General features: G+C 41.7%; 1 protein-coding gene across 15 annotated transcripts in view; it reads right to left on the bottom strand.

The window, feature by feature from the left end:
• Liprin-gamma overlaps positions 1-20418 on the bottom strand; it is a 59970-nt gene that overhangs the window by 1422 nt on the left and 38130 nt on the right. The window contains exons 2-20 of one of the 15 annotated variants that reach the window (XM_065483809.1): positions 16059-16243; positions 15450-15614; positions 9844-10189; positions 9003-9182; positions 8821-8948; positions 8001-8177; positions 7307-7535; positions 7131-7256; positions 7037-7066; positions 6891-6981; positions 6009-6181; positions 4996-5186; positions 4480-4668; positions 4261-4419; positions 4088-4211; positions 3884-4028; positions 2748-2961; positions 1476-1544; positions 997-1020 (exon numbers count right to left, since the gene is read on the bottom strand). In XM_065483809.1, coding sequence (XP_065339881.1) covers positions 997-1020; positions 1476-1544; positions 2748-2961; positions 3884-4028; positions 4088-4211; positions 4261-4419; positions 4480-4668; positions 4996-5186; positions 6009-6181; positions 6891-6981; positions 7037-7066; positions 7131-7256; positions 7307-7535; positions 8001-8177; positions 8821-8948; positions 9003-9182; positions 9844-10189; positions 15450-15521 — 2667 coding nt within the window. In that variant the 5' untranslated portion in view covers positions 15522-15614; positions 16059-16243. Of the gene's footprint in view, positions 1-996; positions 1021-1475; positions 1545-2747; positions 2962-3883; positions 4029-4087; positions 4212-4260; positions 4420-4479; positions 4669-4995; positions 5187-6008; positions 6182-6890; positions 6982-7036; positions 7067-7130; positions 7257-7306; positions 7536-8000; positions 8178-8820; positions 8949-9002; positions 9183-9843; positions 10190-15449; positions 15615-16058; positions 16244-17998; positions 18123-20418 lie in introns of those variants that run through there. The other 14 variants (XM_065483808.1, XM_065483796.1, XM_065483799.1 and 11 more) reach the window with 14 other exon arrangements.

Genomic DNA, 20418 nt, shown 5'->3' with positions numbered 1-20418 from the left:
TTATCATGCACTTTTGTACAACTATTTTATGTTTAGTTACAGGATGAAAAATTTTGGCGTCTGTAATGATTTCTATGTTTCACAATTAATTAAGGCTAAAATTGAAGCATTTAAACGAATCACCATATTTTCTGCAATTCGAAATAGATACTTTCTCTGGATGATTTACAATTTTTTTATATTTTTACAGTTAGTTGTTTCTAGCATTTCATTGAAAATGCTAAATTTAGCCATAGATAAAAAACTGAAAATTTTCATTTTTTTGTCCATTTACTGCCAATTAAAAATCTCAATAAATCTTTTTTGCAGTAGGATTAAAATAACTAACGCCTTTGTTAGCCAAATAAAATTACCCTTTTTGCTGTACTACCTTATCTAAATATTAAAAGTGGTATCAACATAACATTCACTAAATGCACAAAATATATTCCTAATTTGATATATGTACAAAATTGTAAAGAGTGAAATAAAGTATCACAACGACAGTAAAAGTTCATATCTATGGATTATCAGCAAGAAAAGGTTTTGATTCATTCAAAGAAATGTGAATTATTAGATATAGACATGCTGTGAGTCGAAACAATTAACAGAAATATATTGAACGACACATATTCAGTCATGCAAAGGAAAGGTTTGCGCCATGTGACAAAACCTTGTCTGATCCTCTTTTAAATCGTCTTGTTTGACGGAAAGATTACAGAGCATAACGTGTTGTGTAGAAAAAAACAATCTCCTCTACGGTGTGAAGACGACACAATAGTTTCAGTTTTTGTATGATATATTTTATATATACAGGGTATTGTTTTCGTGTTGAAAATATATTCACAATGATTTGTTTAAACTGTCATGCTGCACATTTTGTTTTTCACAAATGATCACTGATGAAGAGTCCAGTGACTGACAAACTTTGCTTGCTTTTTTATATATAATAAATTATCATAACGTGGGTTGCTTTAAAATTTGCAAAATGTCCACCATGCAAGTTCGGTTAGTTACCTGAGAGCTTCTCCATGATGAGAACTATATAGAAGAAAGAAAATCGATCCACACGCGTTAGATTTGGTTAGTAATTAATTGCGTTTTGTGTAAAAGGTCAATCAACTACCTAAGTAATAAATCGGTCTCAAAAGTTCATTCCAGGAGATGATTTTAATGTCAAACTACCGGTTTGGAGATACATTTTATGGTAAATGCACAAGATTACCAAACTGAAGAAATTTGTAAATTTTTGGTTACAGTCCCAAAATTCTTTTTTTTAATTTGAATTATATTTGTCGGGTTTCAAATGCTTGAAAACACATGCAAGTAAAATTGTCCAGTAACCACGTTGATATTGCTCAAGATTATAGTGATTTAAAAAATAAATATAAGAAATGTTTTACTAAAAGTAAATATAAAAGACACACGTCAAACTTAAAAAGAAAATAAATTGAAAAAAGGGAAAGACTACTGAAGGCAAATAATTGTAATCAAACCTTCTTCAAATATTGGAGACTGTTGCTCTTCATTGAAAAATCCCGCGACGGGGAGAACAGATTGGGGAGCAATAGATGGAAAAGAGATTCGGTCAGTCAAGCTTGACACTCAATTTTAAAAATTTACTCGGATAATTGGACACAACAGCCTTCTTATTTAAAAATATCACGGATTTCAATAAAAAAAGTTTAAACTAATAAATATAGTAAAAAATACGAAAATAAAATAGAAACGCAATTATTTGACTCTCACTTTGAGTTATTACTGGTGAATATAAATAGGTTATTGATATTTAGATCTGGAAATGTTAATATAAAATCAAATTTAAGTCTACAATGTTGTCATTACTTCTAGCATATTGTCCTTTTCCACGTGGCTACACACAACCAGCAACAACGTGGTACTCACATCAAATATACAAATGATTAATTGAAAAATATATAATTACAGACATATAATATATATGATTGCATAATTCATTTTTTTACTTTTTATACAGTTTGGAAATAATTTGAGACATCAATCATTTGGTAAAAACAAAGATGCAACTGACAATTAAGTGTAGGATTGTTAAGAGCGAACGGAAACCTTTGATTGCAATTTATTGGCATATCGGCAGCAGTTCGCTTTTGATGTATACTGTAATAATGTCTATCAATTGATTGAAACCGATCAGTATTATTTACACATTACAGCTAGTTTTTGTAATTATTTTTGCCACAAAACGCACACATTTTGCGCTAGCAAATTGTATCAATCTGTGGTTTTGTGACTTTTTTGGAGCTAAGATCACGATATAGTTTTGTGAATTAATGTGAGTGTGAGTTGCAGTTGCTGTTCTATGATTTAGTTGTGGAGTGGTGAGCATTTTTAAGTTGTAATTGGTACATCAAAGAAGTGTGAGTGCAAAAGTGAGTGATGTGCGATTCGTGATTCGCTAAAATTATGTACAGTATAATGAAAAAATGACACATAAAAATTATATTGCAAACAAAACGATAAAAAATTAATACAGAGATCAAAACATTGAACACGCAGTGTGATGAATTTAAATACGATCAAAAGTGCTGCTTTATAGTGTGTATAGTAAAAATTTGAAAAATATACCACTTCATTCAGATTGGAATTTTGAATTTGATTTGAGATTCAGGTGAAAGTAATTAAATTCAAAGTTCCTTCCTTTGAAGTGGCAGAGCGAAAAATAATAATAAATTTAGCTCTCTTTGACTGGGTTATGTGGGGGAGGGCGTGAAGTGTGATGCAATGCTTACTCGCAAACTAGCCCTGCGGCTGCGGTCCTTGTCGGCGGCCAGTTCGGCGCCGCTGCCCTCTGCAATCGAGGCCCCGTCCTGGTGGTGGTGGTGGTCTTGCAGACCGCCGGCGTACGAGCGCGAGAAACTCCTACCTAAACTGCCGCCGCTCATGAGTTTCTCGTAGCGGCGTCGCTCGGCCTTGCTAATTTTCATGTAATGCTCCACGGCGGCTCTGTTTATCGCGCAAGCCACAGGCAGTTTGGGTAAGAAGAGAGGACAGCAACGAGAACAAAGAGAAAAACAAACATGGAGCACACGCACTGCAACTAACATTTCTTTTCTGTCAAGTGCAACACGCTGGGTAACGCTGATGAGAGCCTCGTCCGACCCGACGGTGAATCATAGACAACTTTCGGAGAGTTAAAAATATGAAATTCGATTTTTAACTCAGGGAAGGTTGAAACATTCTCGCCTTTTTCGGGACAGATCAGGTTCTCAAGCAGATCCCAGCGGTATAACTATTTATAAAAAAGCTCTTTTGTCTAAGAGGCTAAAAGTAAAAGAGAAGGAGGGCATATCTACCAAAAAACTTATCAACCACGCAATTATAAAAAGCATAAACTAATCAATGTAATAATTGAATGCGGCGAATGAATTTGCATTTGCACGTTTCGAATTGCGGTGATATGTGCTGATATGGTGGGTGGACAGGGAACATCGAATGTTTCACGACGTCATTGTATTTCGTATAATGACGGGAGTAAAATGTGTGTGTGGTTTTTGGTTCTAGTTTGTGGAGCTCAAACATCATTGCACATAAGATATATATGAGATGTATATATAATATAGCCTGGTTGGTGAACGAAACAAAGAGAACAAGGAAGACTGCTCACTGGGGGTGTCTAACAACAACACACACGAATTAATCAGCGGTTGCTGTGTTAGCCAATCCACATTATTTTCAGAATATTTCAAACTAAACTCGTGTCAAAACAAGCAGCCTCTCAGTGTACAGGTCGTTGAACGTTTGGAGGCGTGGAACAAATCTTCATCATTTGGGACTGCATAGCAGGGGTTGCAGTTGCAAGAAATCGGGTGGATGGTGGGGTCCACCGACAGGCGGATCTGCATCCACTTGACAGAAGATGACGTACCTGGCCGGCAGGACGAGCGCCTCTAGCTCGGTGGTCAGGTGTCGCCGGATGATGTTCTTCGACTGCGGAATGCCCAGCGCCGAGGCCATCGTCTCACCGTTGAATGATGGCTCCAGCACCACTAGCGCCCCATGAACGCCACTGTCTGGAATTCATTAAAATTTGCCATTAAATATTGGCTCAAGAGCTAAAACGTAAATATACCTTTTAAATTATCTGCATATTCATTTAAGTCTATGTTCCTGGCCCAACGAATGAAGCGTTGGTTGGTCCACACAATTGGATCGGCGTCGATGTTCTCACATTGGTGTCTCCTCACCGCCAAAGCCTGGAAACCAGGTTGTCAGACGACAAAAAAAATACGAAAATTTCATTACCTGTCGGTCGTATTTCATCATTCTGAGCAGGTGTATTCCATGAACTATAGAGGCTTGATGGAATTTTCTGGTGACACCGAGGAACTTTTCCAACTCCTTTTTGCTTAAGTGGTCAAGCATCCTGGCGTCAACCATGTTGGTGGCAAAGTTTTCAGAATACTGCGTGCAGAACGAAAGTTAAGAAATTTACGCTGATTTTAACGTATTCCTCGTCGGTACCTGAGCGAGACCCAAGTCTGGGAGCCATTCACTAGACACCCATGTGTGTCCGAGCTGAGCCATGCACGGGTAGCGTACCAACGAGGGATGACGGTGCTCCTCGATGGCCAGTCGCAATTTCTTGCGGTGCATTGGGTGCGTGATGCCCAAACCAACCTCTAACTCCACGTCACTCAGTTCAAGAAGCACCTTTTAGAGTATGTCAATAATTTAATTAGCCGAGTACATTTTTTAGTCAGGATAAAGACACTTAAAAACGCTTAGTGCTGCGGCAAAAAAAGTTATGCTCTGTTTAACCCAATAAAAAAATCAGCATCATAAATCAACAATGATGGTTATCTGTCGCTCGAACAGAATACGAAATGATGGAGATGCTCAGCGAACGTGCACGGACGACTTTTTGTTTGCGCACCGAGCGTGGCGAGCGAGTGAGTGAGCGCCCAAACATGCTCTGGGTTAGGCAACCGGCGCCTGACTTGTTGCATAGGGTGGATTAAGCACGTATATCGCTCTCACCTTGCCACTCTTCACGTTCTCCGCACACCTCGGCCCGTACTGCGGCATCCCAAGGGCGATTTCGAGCCAAGCGAGCACGGTCGGCGCCCGCCACCGCTCCATGGGGATGGTCGACGCCTCCCGCAGGAGACGCAGCTTTTCGGCGTAGCCCTCCTCGGTCAGAGGCGACCAGCTGCGGTATGGGTCCACTGCTACCGTCCAAAAGTGTCCGATTATTATTATTATTTTTTTTTATTTAAATACACGGTAATTTTCAACAAGTTGGATTTTTCACCAGGAGCTCTGTAGATGGGGTAACTAACGATTTACTTTCAAAACCTATCAAAAATATTTTTTAAAAATTGGGTCATAAAACAATCAAAATGTAGCAAAATGTGAAACAACATTTATAATTAATTTTGAAACCGAAGCCAAAATTAAAATATTTTTGTATTAAATGGTAATTATTAACTATCTAAAGGACGAGAAAGAAGCAACTATAGAGGTAAAAAACAAATGCATATCATTTATCTATGAAAACAAGCTAGGAAAACGCCTAAAAATTATTGTTTCGATAAAAAAAATCGAATTTCTTGCAGGAAAACGGCAAAAATTGTATGTCTAGCAATTTGCTGGTGCACTTGAACTTGAATTTAGGAATAAAGTGAAGAATGACAGTTAATTTGCAATCAACAGTAAATTTTGTTTTAGAAGGAAGAAAAATCCCATCCATTTCATTTAGAACTCGTCGCATATTTACATCTAAATGTATTTCCTAATAATAAAAGAGGAACGAAAACTTTGGCTTCTTTTTCGCATTTGATTTGACGTTGGGATAGAGTTTAGCTGTTCCGCTACGGATACAAAGTTTTGAGTAAACACCCATGCATATCCAAGCACGCGAAACGATTTGTGCACGGAGATATGAGGCGGCTTGGGCATGCTTAAAAGCGGCAAAGTTTTTCAATAAAGGCAACGAGAGCGGCGTCGCGGCGGCATCGATCCGCGACGCCACGGCGGCGTCACGCACTCACCTTCGTGACTAGGACTGGTCATCTTGCGGTGTCTGCTGCGCGCGAACACCCTGGAAATGCTGCCCCACGTGCCCCCTCGGCCCAGACGACCGGTACCCTTTCTCCGGCCGGTCGGCGGCTCGGACGAATCCTGCAGCTGCTCGACGGACCTGCAAGCACCGCGCGGCGGCGGACTGATCAAAACAGTGGCACCATTCTCATTTGGAGAGTTTAAACAGTGGCGGAGACAGGCCATGAACTTCAAATAGTCCCAATTCAATTGTTACCTTAGATACAAAAGAAACAGCACAATGTTTTCTACTTTTGCGTTTCTTAAATGTGGATGCAAGGGATAAAAGGATTGGGAATTTCAGACTACCGACGGTTTTTGTAAAGGATGCAACTCTAAATCTGCGCAGATTGACTGTTACTAGGATGGGTGGCTAAGGGTATATCCTGCTTTTTCATTTCACTTTCCTTTAAAGTTGTCTAAAACCATCCAAATCATCTGAAAAAAAACTAGAAAACGTGCTAGATGGTCTGTATTTTTTTTTTTTTATTTAAAATCAATATAAGGAAGATAAATATTTTTAAATAAATTAAATCAAGTATTATTTAAACTTTCGTATTTTTCTTTCTTCATGCAAGGTAAAGTCTATTATATAATTTATTCTGAAGTTTTTGGCATGTCCGCCACTGTTTGAGTTTTGAACCCAATCCAGGGCTCAGCAGGCAATTTGTCGGAATTCAGGTTTTTGAAGGAATAATTTTGATGACAGATTTACAACACCTAGGTCTAACTACATGTTTCCATGGAACCAAATCTAATTTTCCAATTGCATATGCCAATCATCAGGATCTTTTGCTGACCCCTGGATTGCAGAATCACACGCACGCACTCACCTAGACAAGACGTTGTTGTCCTGAATCATTCTGGCGAAGGGATTAGCGCTCATTGGCGATAGGGTTGGGCTGTCTTTTGGTGTTGTTACAGCTGCAAAGATAGTATTCATACGCGTCAAAATAAAAGCAAATCAATCACGCGTTACCATATCTGTTTGTACGGTTGTGAAACCTATCTAAACAAGTAATACGCAAAATAATTCGGGTTAGACGTGGAAAAAGAGCGGAAATGAAACTCACTCTGATAAGTGTGCTGTCCGATGATGGACGAAACGACCGATATCGAGTCCATGTCGATGTTGCCGCCCCCGCCCGTCTCCACGGTGATGGTGGGGGTGCCTGTGAGACCAAGAGACCATGAGGTGACTACAGGAGGCCCACAATCGCACAACACACAGAGACAATGTATCACTCACCGTCCGTGTTCGAGTCGGACAGGTTGCCCCCACCGGCCGAAGTGGCGCCGCTCTCCCGGTCCGAGCTGCCGCGGACGCCCGAGTCGGCGCTGCTGCCCCGGTCGCCGGGCAACCCCGTGCCCACGAGGCCGGCGACGCCGCCACTGCTCAGCAGACCGCTGCTGGTCGGCGTCCCTGAGCCGTTCACGCGACAGTCTTGCTCGGTCATGAAGCCAGTGGCGCGTTTGATCTGATAAATTAGAGTATGGAATATTATACTTGGGCTTTTATAGGCATTATCTTTTAATTGAATTCGTGACTCAAATCAAACACTTTAAAAATATGAAACTCTTTTTTCAAAGCGAAATTCGACGTGCTTCTTTTGAGAAAATTCAAAAGCGGCGAGCTCCTTTAAAAATTAATTTTGACATCTCAATTATTCAATTAATCTGAATCCAGACCGTCTAATTAAGACAAATGCTGTAAAGAAATGTTTCAAGAGTGCTGGGAGCAAATAACGAAGCACGTCCACCGCACGAGACTGAGCAGGCGAGTCAGCACCCTCCTTATCTCTTGCAAGCAGCAGACAGTCCTTTCAACTCAGCGGCAGCTTTTGCACAAGTCCCAGCAGTTTTCTCGCACACCGTTAATTAAGATTTCGCCGCGATAAAATCCACTTGGCTTGCATCCAGACTGAAATTCCATTTGCACTGACCTCCAAAATGTGCTCCTGCAGCTGTTGGATTTGCGTCTCCCTGGCAGTGAGTTGCGCGGCCAGGGCCAGGCTGCGCTCCGCCTCGTCCCTTGCGTGCCGCAGCAGGGTCCAGCGCTCGCGTTCGCGCTCCTCCCTTTCGGCGGCCAGCTGCTGAGTTGACACCTCTGTGTCCCGCATCTAGACATAATTTTCAAAATATTTTTAATTATAATAATATTTGTGATTTATTTGACAAGGAGCGGACAAATATTCAAATATCTCCCAATAATGCCTTGACCCTATTAACAATGCCTTAATTATACGAGCCAACGGGCTGGCTCTTCAAAATATCCACCATTGAAGCTAAAGGTAAATTAAAATCAGAAAATTAAAATACTGACTTAGGGTATAACAATTTAAAAATAAATAATATCACCACGAAGAGCACGTGTTTCTTCATTTTTCCAGCCAACTAAAATTATAAATTTATCGAGAACGAAATTTTAAATGAATATATTTGTTTCGTAATTATTCTGAATTATTTAATTGCTTGGATTTAATTTAAAGTCAAATTAGAGCAGTGCGCCAAACTTCGAAACTTTTTAAGTGGCCACTTTTTCTATCGGTTTCAACCAACTTGGAACTTTAGGAGTCAAGTCTCGTTGCTGGTAACATGAAGAGAGCGAGTTAACAATCAAATTAAAAAAGGCCTTTCACGTCTCTAACGAGGTTGCCTGAGGAAAGAGGCTTTTGCAAAAGGGATGACGACGCTCTGCTTCGTCTCGCAAAGGCGATATTATTAGTTGCTAGGCCGTGCACAGACGAAATTTCCACTTTTTACCTGCTCGTAATTCCTGATGAAATCGCGCAGCTCCTTTTCCTTGTCTTCGAGGGTGCTGTAAAGCTGTTTCATTTGGTTCAGCAGGTCATACTTCTCGGCTTTGAGCCTTTTCCTGTCGGCTTTCACAGCTGAGAAAAAAGTGGCGCGTTAGGTCAGTCGGCCTTATTGGATTTGCGTCTCACCAGCGAGCGCGTCCCTCGTGCTTTCCAGCTCAGCGCTCAGCGCCAGGGCCTCAGGACCAAGCAGGCATTTCAGCTCGGCGATTTCTCGCTTCAGCCGCGCGTTCTCGTCGCGCAATTCTGCCAAGCTGCCGCTGCCGCTGCCTCCGCCGCAACTGCTGCTACCCTCGCCCGGGTCCGTCTCTGCAAAAATTTTATTCACGATTCAATCGACGGCGGGCGAAATTACGCCAATTTCGCACAACGGGCGCGCCATTATAATGGCGAAACGGAATTTCCAGCCACACCACATCAGCCGCAAGAAAATGAAAAATTCATTCATGGAAAAACTAATATAGCTGTAGCGCGTGCTCGGGTGTTGACCGCACGGTCTGCGTGGTAAAAGTGGTTTATACATTATCTTCCCTTTATAGTACATGTGAAAATTAAATGAAAAAAAGGTCGAGTAAAGAAATAACTATAAATTTTAAATTTTACCATAAAATTTAAGTATTATTGGCACAAGAAATAATTGAATTGTTCAATAAAGAGAATTAAGCCAGCTGTCCTGAGCGAAAATAAAACGAACATTAAATGAATAGCACCGGCGACAGATTCGCGCGACGCGCAGGTATGGCGTCGGCTGAAGTACAGCGCTTTGAGACAGGCAAATGAATACGTGGTTAAGAAGCGAGTTTTGACAAACTTTTTTGACATAATTTTTATACAACATGAATTAATTACGGACCTCGAATAAAAAAACACTCACGACACTCGTACAGAAAGCAAAAGAGAATCAAGCTCAGAGATTCCCAAATTCGAATGTTTTTTCCCCACAAATTGAAAATCAAATGAAAAAACTCACCTATGGAACCGTGCGAAACAGGTTGGTGTGCTTCTGCGGGGGCGGAGCTGCAGCCGGCGACCGGCTCTGTTTGCTCCTGGACGGCGGACGGACAGCTGCCGGCGACGGGCACGGCGGGCACGTGCAGTCTCGGAGGTGGACTTGGTGGGATCTTGGGGGCCTGCTCCGGGGGCGAGGCGTCGCCTCCGGCCTCGCAGCTGGGGGCGACGGCCAGCTCCTCGAGGCGGCGGTTCGCGTCGGCCAACTCGCCGCGCAGCACGCCCACGTCCTCCTGGGCCGCCTGCAGGTCGCCGTCGATGCGCGTGGCAAGAGTCTTGTTTTCATCCACCATCCTGCGGAATTTTGCCTGCGAACACCGACGCACGCAGTCAGTCTCCGCACACTCTTGCCGCTTTACACTACTTTAGGAGGAGATTTTATTTACGGTGAGAGGGATAGAACAGTCACACACGCATGATGAACATTATGAGGGGGTTGGTTCAGATTCAGATAGTTTCTTATGAGGACGAGTGAAAAGTGTGACAGTGAAATCAACTTTATGCCAGATTATGATCCTGTGAAAAGTAGAAAGAACACATTGCACAGTGAAGGATTTCTTAGATTTAGAATTAATCATTCGCATGCATTCAAGAAATTTACACTCAAAGCTAATTTAGTTCAGTTTTTGCGGAGAGCGAGCAGGGTTAGATTATCTTCGTTTTCATTTGAAAAAATCTGCTGGCAGGAATAATCTTTGTGTAAGAAACCAGCATAAAATTATGGATTTTTGGACGGTAGGTCAGAGAAATCAAGAAATACAATAAAAAAGCCAAAACCATTTTTTGTTGTTTAGATTAAGAAATATGTCCTGTAAACGTGCAAGATTTTAGGAGCCTATTTTTTAAACATTCGACAAACCCTGCTCAAAAGTGAAGGAGGAACCTATCCTGTCATTTTCACCGGTCAAAAATACTCTGAAAAATGCCACCTATTGCAAACTGTGTGTGAATTCAAACGGTATGTAAGGTATATTTAGGGGAAGAGGGATGAAATCGAACTCGGACACTTGATTTAACATAATCTATTAATCCAGTAGGACACATTTACTTTAAAAAATAAATAAATTTAATGAGAAAAAAATGGCAGCACGGAACTTTCTATTTGCAAACGTGTACTCATGATCTCGACGTGTACAGGTGAATTTTAGGTGTTGGCGGGTAGAAATTAATTCCTGCCATGAAGCAAGTTTAAAGATTGTGGAAAACAGCCACAACAGAGCTAAAAAAATACAGCGTAATCTCGAGCTGTGTAACTGGCGTGCAAGGGATGTTCAACTGGCGGACGGTGCTCGGTGTGGTCATTAAGGGGCAAAAACGGCCGACACGGAGATAAGATCCGAGCAGTTTTCTCCTTAGAAACGGTCATTATGATTAATAAATTCGGGCCGCCACTTTTTCCGGCAGCTAAATAGGCGTCGTAAATTAAATTTCTAATAGGGACCGCGAGAGATTTAAAAAGTCTCTCTCGCTCGTCGCATTATATCCGCACGTGTATTTTAAGCCGGGGCCGTCTCTCTCGCGCGCGGCTAAATTTTATGAAATGACTGCTGGTGCCGGTGCACTCTAGCATAAAATTAAGAGATTTCGTGCGTACCGCATGAAAAATGACGGCGCCGCCACTGGCCCCGACGCGAGTGCAACAGCCTGCTACCAGAAAAGGGTTATTTTAGACGGCGCATTATCACGCGTGATTGCCTTTGATCTCGTGACGCCGAATCGAGGCGTTTTTAACCAGACCATTACTATGCATTTTAGTTTTTGTATGTTTAATGTTGGTTTAAAAGCCCGATTGAATCTCGTTTGCAGTAGACTGGCTGGATTTTTTGAGTGCTTTTTACTTCTTTTTATTAGTACACTGGCCTCGCTTGAAATGTACACGTATTCTGTAATCTCCGTTACCCTGTTTGCGAAGCGGGCGCTTTTGAAAGAAAGATAAAGGAAAATGCAGCTTTTTATACGCACTCCGTAATGACGAATATTTGTGTTTCGTTAAACTGCTTTCCAGCACGCAGCAAAGTTGAGCATATGTGAGTCAACTGGAACCAATTAAGGAAAAACTTCGCTCTTTCGTTCCAAGCAAGAAAAACATAATATAAATTTTGGTGCCACACCACAGAGTCGCGCAACAAAAATATATTGCCTCTTCCGTCTCCGCCCCTCACGTTTAACACCCGTGCGCGGGAGGAAATTTATTTTGGCTAAACACGCCGATTTTCACGTGTCTCACGCCACAGCCGGTCGATCGCAATTAGCCCTTGAAAAGCTTCACGCACCCGTGTGTGCCGTGCACATATAGACACTTTTTCCATTGGCAGAGCTATTCTCGGAGAGCTGATGGTGACGAAACGCAGCGAGGACTCGGTCACGTTCGCGGCTCGATGTGTCAGTGTCACTCGGCCTCACTCATCGCGACGATGCGAGAGCCAATTAATCCCAAACTTGCAACCAGACATTTTCCCAGCAGTCAATATCTCCAAAGCCGGAGAACACCACACCCTAGGGCACTTCAATTTCCTCTGATTCTGGTCGACCAATTGTTGCACGCTATCTGGCAGGGTGATCGGTTGCAATTCCAGTTCCTGCATTGCAGTTTGCTTTTTATTACGCTCTGCACTGCATTCATTCATGTCGCTTTTTTAAAATGAAACGCCACAGGCTGAGACCACGTGAGTGGCAACTGACATCAGCAGCAGTTCCTTGAGTCGCTTACATAATATCGACCCAGCGGCACGACGTATGACCGCGATTAAAGAGAGAAATGGCCGGCGCGGCAACCCAACAGCTGGAATATTAGCGAGCGGCGAAATAATGCCACCCGTCTGTTTCGCATTTCGTCCTTCCTCTCTCGAGCCCTTTTCCGCTCGACTCACTTCAAGCGATGGCATTTTTCTCCCTCCCGCGAGAAGAAAGAGCTTTTTAATAAATCCGCATCGATTTAATACGCCGCAGCTGATTGACGAGTCCCGTCGCCGTGATTTATCCGAACTCGTTATGCAACCGGCGCAACGCTCGCGCACGAGAGGTTGCATACTTACTATTTTTGCAGGCGCCCCGCAATTTGCGAGAGGAGAAAGAAAGATTTCTTCTTGGAAAGCCATTGTTATGCTAATATATAGAGCTTCGGCGATTAAGAAAATGCGCTGCCGGCTGCAAACGCGGTGCTGTTGAATGGAAATTGGGCACTTTGGCGAATCTGATGGCGCGAACAATAGTTTTCAAGAGCTGGCAGCAGCGGCCTGACAAGGCACAACACTCGTGCGCGTTCATTTGTATTTTAATTGCAGAAGCTTTCGCGAACCCCACTTCAGAACAACAAGGCTTCGCTTCGTATTACGCCAATGACTGGGTGAGCGTGCTCAATTAGCAGCTTCGCGTTGCTTCGTGCAAAAAGATGATTCAATTAGTATAGCTTTTGTGAAATTTCCGCATACAAATTTATGTATAACGACGTGAAATACATTCAAAAGATTTTATAATTACACGCATGAACGCTTGTTCAAACGAGTTCTTTTTGTCAAAATAATATAAAAATATTTCCATTAGAAAGGACTGCACATTTGAAATGCAAAAATGCTTGCTACATACCACTACAAAAGCATGACTGAAATTTGCATTCATTGGCGAAATTCTTCTCCCACAGACACCCTATATAGCTCTGCTCGTTTTCTGGGTTTGCGACGGTGAATTACGAATTAGAGCCGCCGCACACTGGTACATTTTATTGGAGTATCGATTTAAACATTACATTTCATTTATGCAGCCCTGCGGCGTAGTCAATAAAATAATGACGTCACTTAGGGCCTCCAATTTCTGCTGTGTGCTAAAGTCTGGAAAAGTAAACACCGAACACGTTTTGCTGCTGCTTTTTCATCTCGTGAATCTGCCGCTGTCTCCCGATGCAAACGCCAGGTTGTGTTACCGACTGCTTTGCTCCGGAAGCACCGCCCGAATCCAATATATCTCGAGAGTGCCGCCGAGGAAATGCACCTGCTCATGCGGACCGAACGCCGAGTGCAGCCGTGTATTTTTTCTCTTCCCAGGGTATCTTGCTACCCAGCAGCCGATTATCAATATATATCGAAAGAATTTGACTCTGTACCGTGTTGGGTGCTCTGATGAAAAAGTAGACGTCTGTCTTGTGACCTACTTTCGCCGCAGGAAACATTTTCCGATAAGTTGCGGTCGATTTCCTTTTGTTCACCCAAGCATGTTTTGAGAAGCAAACAATCTCCCAGACGTATTAATATTTCATCATAATGATTGAAACTATCGCAATCAAAATGGTGAAATGCTCAACTAATAAAAACTTACTGGAGAAATGCTCTAAAACAAAAATAAATAATTGAAAAAGGTGGGTTAACCGTTAGTATTGGCCATGCCCATCCAACAGATATATTTAATATATCGGAAAAGTGCATCATTTCAATAAATAGAACTATTGATGATTAACTTATCAGACAACATGTTATTATTAATAAAGAGTTTATTTTTTAATGAATAAAAAACAATTTTGTAGTGGCTTTATTGTGCCTCATTTACCATATCACTATGGGACTAAATTAATCCTAAAGAAGACTGCGGATAAATTATCCAAGATGGTCTGTCCGATTCCTTTGAAAAAATAAAATACCCATGGAACTTAGGTGGGTAAAAGAAGAGGGAATGAAAATTTGTCAGAAGGGTTGGAGGACTAAAAATTTTAATTAAGAGTGTTCTTCTCAAATAAGTGGTGCTGCACATTAATTAAAATTAAAAACTGGGAAATTGTCCGATTTTTTTTGATTTTTTTGTTGCGATGCGTGATCTATGGATCATAACGGCATTTAAATTTATAAGGGGCGTTGTACCAAACATATGCGCAAATAAATTTCAATTCCAAATCCTACTAAATCCCAACCCAGATTAAAAAACACGATGGAAATTTCATAAATTTTTGCCAGGAGGCGTATCTTCTTACTGCAGAGAGAACCCCGTTTTAATTATTCGGTTCTTTCCTTGCCCAGCGCACGCCGAGTTGGGAGTTGGGCTTTCTGCCTAATTCGACTCGAAGGCAGACGCACTTTACTGTCGTGGAGGCGGCCGTTTCTTTTAACGGCCCGACAAGAGCGAGGAAGAGGTTTAGAATAAGTACGGCGAGCAAGACGAGGCCGCCGGGGCAGCGGAGCACAGGCTGCGGGTGGCGCAAAAGCTGCTGCAGGGTTTCTTCTCCGGAATGAAAACTAATTACACGAGTGTCGTAATGAAGCAATATTATAGCTAGAGCACACTCAGGCGAGTAAGTCATCTGAGCGGCTTGAAGAGCATGGCGAACGTGAGAATTGCCATCGGGGAAATATGGTACAGGGTGCAAACGACGCATTCAGGGAGGAAAACATGCTGCTCGCGCGATTTGACACACTTTGTAGCGCGCGGGCCGAGTTGTTGGCAGGGCTCGAAACCAATCGGAACACACAGAGATTGCAATTGTGGAGGCTTTGAATCAAACACAAGCGGGTTGGGTGGGCGAACACACTATAAGGAGGGGGTGGGCTAGTAAAAAGGGGCGTAATAAAAAGCAATATAGGTCACCTGTGTAGTCTTTGTGGTAGAGTTTTGTTCAACAGTAACCTGGTTAGTTTCGTCCAACTCCCGTCCTGTCATTTACACTTTTTGACCACCCTGACGTGTTTACACACAGAAACACAAAGAACAGAAGAGAAGGTACCAAAATCAATGCATTCAGAAAAGAGAGATCTGCAAGAATGAGAGAAATAATTAAGTTCGGGTTAGTCAGCAAGGACAATTCTAAACACAATCATTTCATCAAGTCTAATTTGCAAGCAGCCAATGAGCCAAATCACCAACCTACTTTGCATGATCAGCCAAAATTAGTTTTAGACCCACATTCCAATTAAATAGATCCGCAGCAAAGCATGCTGGCGTAAAATATTATTTAAATCAAAATTTCGTATCGAATAGGACGCTCACGAAAATTAAACGTTGGCTTCAGAAATGAAATTTGTGACTTCCTTCGCATGAACAATTTTTAGGCAATTTCTGCAAGCGAACGAAAGGCACAAATTCATTTTGCAGCGACAAATGTGTACTACAGGCAGTCCAACGAAATCAAATGTTAATTGAAGTGCTCTGAAAAAGAATTTTAGGTCGTTGAGTCGTGGGAGAAAAAATGTTTCCTACCTGTGCGTCTTCGAGGAGCCTCCTCATCAGAGCCATGGAGGAGGAGAAGGCCTGTTGGTTCCGATCGCCATCTTCGGAGCCATCGTCGCAGACAGAGGACGGGTTGCTCAAATGAACATCAGCGGGTCGGCCCGCCTCCAGGGACTGCCCGATCTGTTCATGGAGGGCGTCCAGACACCGCAACGCTGCGAAAACGATGGGAAAACGAATTAGCCTCTGTGCATGTGCGAAAACGATTTAGGTCGAAACGAGCAACAGGGAGAAAGAGGTCGGGCGGGCCTCGGCCCTATTTATTGCTCGGGCTAGCCTTTTTTCAGCTCGTGGGGTAGCTGAAAAAGCGAGGAAAAGCCTTTTACTTCTATCAGCCGCAGTGAATAAAATTTCTCCTTTTCTGAAAATCCTAATGAGGACCTTTGATTCATGTCCGGCATTTTAATTCAAAAATTTCTCCTCCCTTATATATCCTATTAGTTTCAGGTGGTGATTAATATGTTTCCTTAAAAAGGTTTATATCAATTCAAAAAAATTATTTCTAAAAGCTATGAAAAATAATATATTACTCCTGGTTTGAAGGTAAGGTTTTAATATTGAATAGATTCCGTGAAGTAATGCGTTTTAAATTATGGCGTAAAAATTAAGTAGCCAAACAATCGTAATAGTCTTTGTTTAAAAATCAAAACAAAAAATAATTATTAAACGTATTAAAGAATTATGAACTTTAAGACTTTACAAGTAAACTATATAAATGTAAGGATTATTAACCAAATATGTTTACGTGCGTATATTTTTATTATTGCACTGATTTTATACATATATTTTTGTATAATAATATTTCTTCTGAAACTGTCAGTGCTTGATGAGGCATTTATAGGTTGCACCATTTAACATATATTTTCAATAGAGGTAAACGTTTGAATGCCCTCATAACAGCTTATTGGACAAGAAAATCCCTTTGTTGAGTCGAATCGAACCTTATTTCCTGCGCTCGCACTGATTAACTCGTTGAAAGACAACCTTGCACGGGTTGATTCGCGTGTGAAATCATTCGTCGAGTGGAAATGTTTATTAGAGCCGGCTCGCTTCCAGTCCAACGACTTTCGCCGATGGCTGTACGCCCACCTTAGTCACCCTTCTGCAACCGAAAATATTCGCTTTTGGAGCTTTTTAGGTATACCTGTTGTGAGAATTTGTTGCCACCGCCGGAGTGGGAAAGAAAAATATCTACTCCCGCAGAGATCGTTCCTTCGTTGGTAGCTTGCCAAACGAAAGTTTTCCTTTTGTTAGGAGCGGGAGAAAAGAGGAAGAAAGGGTCGTAACTCAAACCTTTCGCCACCTCTTCTCGCAAGGCCAAGATTGGGAAGAAAGAAAACGCAATTTTGTGTTTCTCGCGCGCGATGCATCTAGCGTGCAATATGTATTTTTACGAACGCGAGAGAAGTAGCAGTGTGACATTTTTGTTCCCCAACGCGAAGTTGGCGATTTTCTTTGATGGTATTTTTCGTCCGCACTGCAGGAGCCTTGATATCTATATCAATGCAGTATATTATCCTTCTTGCAGGCAAATCGCCTCTGGATAGCCAGGGAAAAATTTATGGTTTACGTGCCTTCATAAATTTCCAGGGAGAGATGGATTTTTTTTCATTTTCAAGCCTCTTTAAAACATGCGATGTGGAAATTTCACATCCTCATTTATGGGCCTGAGAATATATACTGAAATATATTTTTAGGTCATAACTGTATGACTTTTGATGATCATTATTTTGCCTGTAAATAGATAAATAAGATTTCTCTTTGGCGTATGTAAATACAACGTTCTTTTTTCAGTATTTTCTCTCTGCATCAGAGATGCATGCTCGAAATAGGTGTGCACCAAAGTTAAGTTTATGAGGGTTCAATACCCGAAACAGTTTGTAATAATAAAAAAATCAATTGCCACTTACATCGAATCACCTTAACCTGATGCAGAAGGTCGGGTTTATGGGAGCAGCCAACATTGTTATAAAAACTCTCGCGCTTTAGACTTTCCAACTTATATTTGCTTGGCCTCATCTTGCAGGCCCGTCGGGTTATGTGCACGTCTATTGAAGAACAATAAATATACCAGATGATAATCTCTTTATAATGGTTTAGGGTACTCACACTAATAGAAAAAACAATATTTTCTCGGTTCGTTTCAGAGCTTGCTGGATAATTGGATATGACCAGAAAAGGAGTATTTTTATTTAATTTAATTTGCAATTTTTCATATTGGTTTGTTTTGCATGTGAATGCCTTCCCTGGTAAGTAAGAATAATAATTAGAATTAATTTCATTTTAAAATTTTAATTTTGATCAGATAATGACAGGAAAATGATAGTTTTCATAACTATCGTTTGTTGATTTTAGTTCATTAATGACATCCTTAACTATAAGAAATGTTTTTAAAAATGAGAAATAGTCGAGGGAAATAAAAATCGATGACTTAATACAAATTAGAACATGTCCATTTTAATAAGTCATGTGTTTAATTTACATATGTACGAAAAATAAAATACTCATCGCGCTTCTATTGGATATCAATGAATAATTAATTTAACACTTGGAGTGTGCCACTAATTACTGAAAATTAATTTCCATCAATAACATTTTCCGCTGTATCATCAACTAACTAGAATATTTGGTCACAATTTGTCGTCATGGGACAGGAAAGCTCATTATGTAATGCTCGCGTCGGCAATTAGAGTCGCCCACACAACGCTCGTCCAAAATGACGAGCGGTGGTCGGATCAAGCCACATCAAATGGTAACGTCTGAAATCGTCAGCGGCAAAACTTAGGAGAAAGCAATTAAGCAAAGTTTTCGCCAACAAAAGCGTTTATTAAACTCGGCATTATGTATTATATGGAAAGTTTGCTGTCCAACCGCAGCGGCAGCAGTCTTGTGCGAAATTCGATAAGCGGCCAGCAGGTAGCGCAATCAGGGTGCGGTAATTAATTAGAACTGGCGGGCGAGCGGCGGTCGACCCCTAGCCAAGCGAGATGGCGACCCGAACTCATCAATAATTCGGCTTGCCGTCGCAGACAAATCTTGTTGGCGCGCCGAACGAGGGGAGCGAAATTACGAAAAGTGCAAGACGGAAGCAATAGTTGCATTTCCAAGTGCGAGACGGCGGCAGCGGGGGTGGCCGCTTTATTTCCTTGGGGGATGAAGAGGGTGAGTCACCGCCCGGCTCGCATGACACAGCACGAAAACTCGCGCGCAGCCAGATCTGAGTGAGGCGTGTTATGTGCATGAGAGTTTTATGATTGCAATTATGTCTGAAAATGTAAACACGGCCCATTATGCTGGTTTGTGCACAATAGAGAAGCACTCTGCGCCGCGATTCCAGCTTTACGAGTGACTCACCGTCACGGGCCGGGCCTCTCGTGCGGGCTGCATCGCTTGTGCATATTTAAATCCATCACGCGAGAGGCGATTAATAATTCCGATCGATGCAAATTAAAGAGAGTGCCAGCCAGTCGGAATGCGTACTTATCACTCGGCGGCGCGTTAGACCGACGAATAACAAGGTTTGACGCCTTCAAGGGTAAGCACACGCTCAGACAGCCCGGATTATTTGTGCGTGTGTGTGTGTGTATGTGTATACTCCCTCGCGGACTGATTTGAATGCATGACGGATTTTACGAGTGCCAGTGCAGACTGTGAAATAACGCTGCCGGGTTCTATTTGTGGAAATTGGCACTCTCTCGTGACTACGACTCTTTTTACCAGTGACAATGAAGTCTTTGAACGTGAAGATGCTCTGGGGGAGCTGGAAAATACTGCAGATCGAGGACGCACTGCGGTTGCAGTGAATTGCTCTCGTTTGTAAATGTCAAAGATCTGTTGCATATGCGAAACAAACTTAAAATTTGAGAACATTTTGATGCACGAATTTTTTTGCAAGAGTTGAGCTATGTCCTATGACCATTGTCATGAGATTTTGAGTAAGGATAGGGGTAATATTCCTAGCTAATAGTATCCGTGGCAGCGCCTTTTCCCAGTATCCTCCCGACAAAGGGTTGATCGATTTTTGAAACACTACAATTTGTGTTTTCACTGTGAGAAGTTCATGGGAAAAGGCGCGAATTATCAAATTTCAAAATTTCAGCTTCGCAAAACCCAATCTGTTTAATCAATACCTGCAATTATGGAAGTATATGGTATTGTTTTTATGAAATCTTGTTTAATTATTCAACTTTTTAACTGCAATTTCAGTTTAGATTGTATGCATTGTGTATAAAGTGTCCAAGTTTTATTTTCCCGCTTCAAACAAACTTTATATTTATTTGTTCGATCATAAACCTTTGTGGGAAAAACTGCTCGTGCGTCATTCTACTCA

Source organism: Cloeon dipterum, chromosome 3 (genome assembly GCF_949628265.1).
Source record: "Cloeon dipterum chromosome 3, ieCloDipt1.1, whole genome shotgun sequence".
NCBI classification, from domain to species: domain Eukaryota; kingdom Metazoa; phylum Arthropoda; class Insecta; order Ephemeroptera; family Baetidae; genus Cloeon; species Cloeon dipterum.
This window is presented reverse-complemented; position numbering and strand designations above follow the sequence as displayed.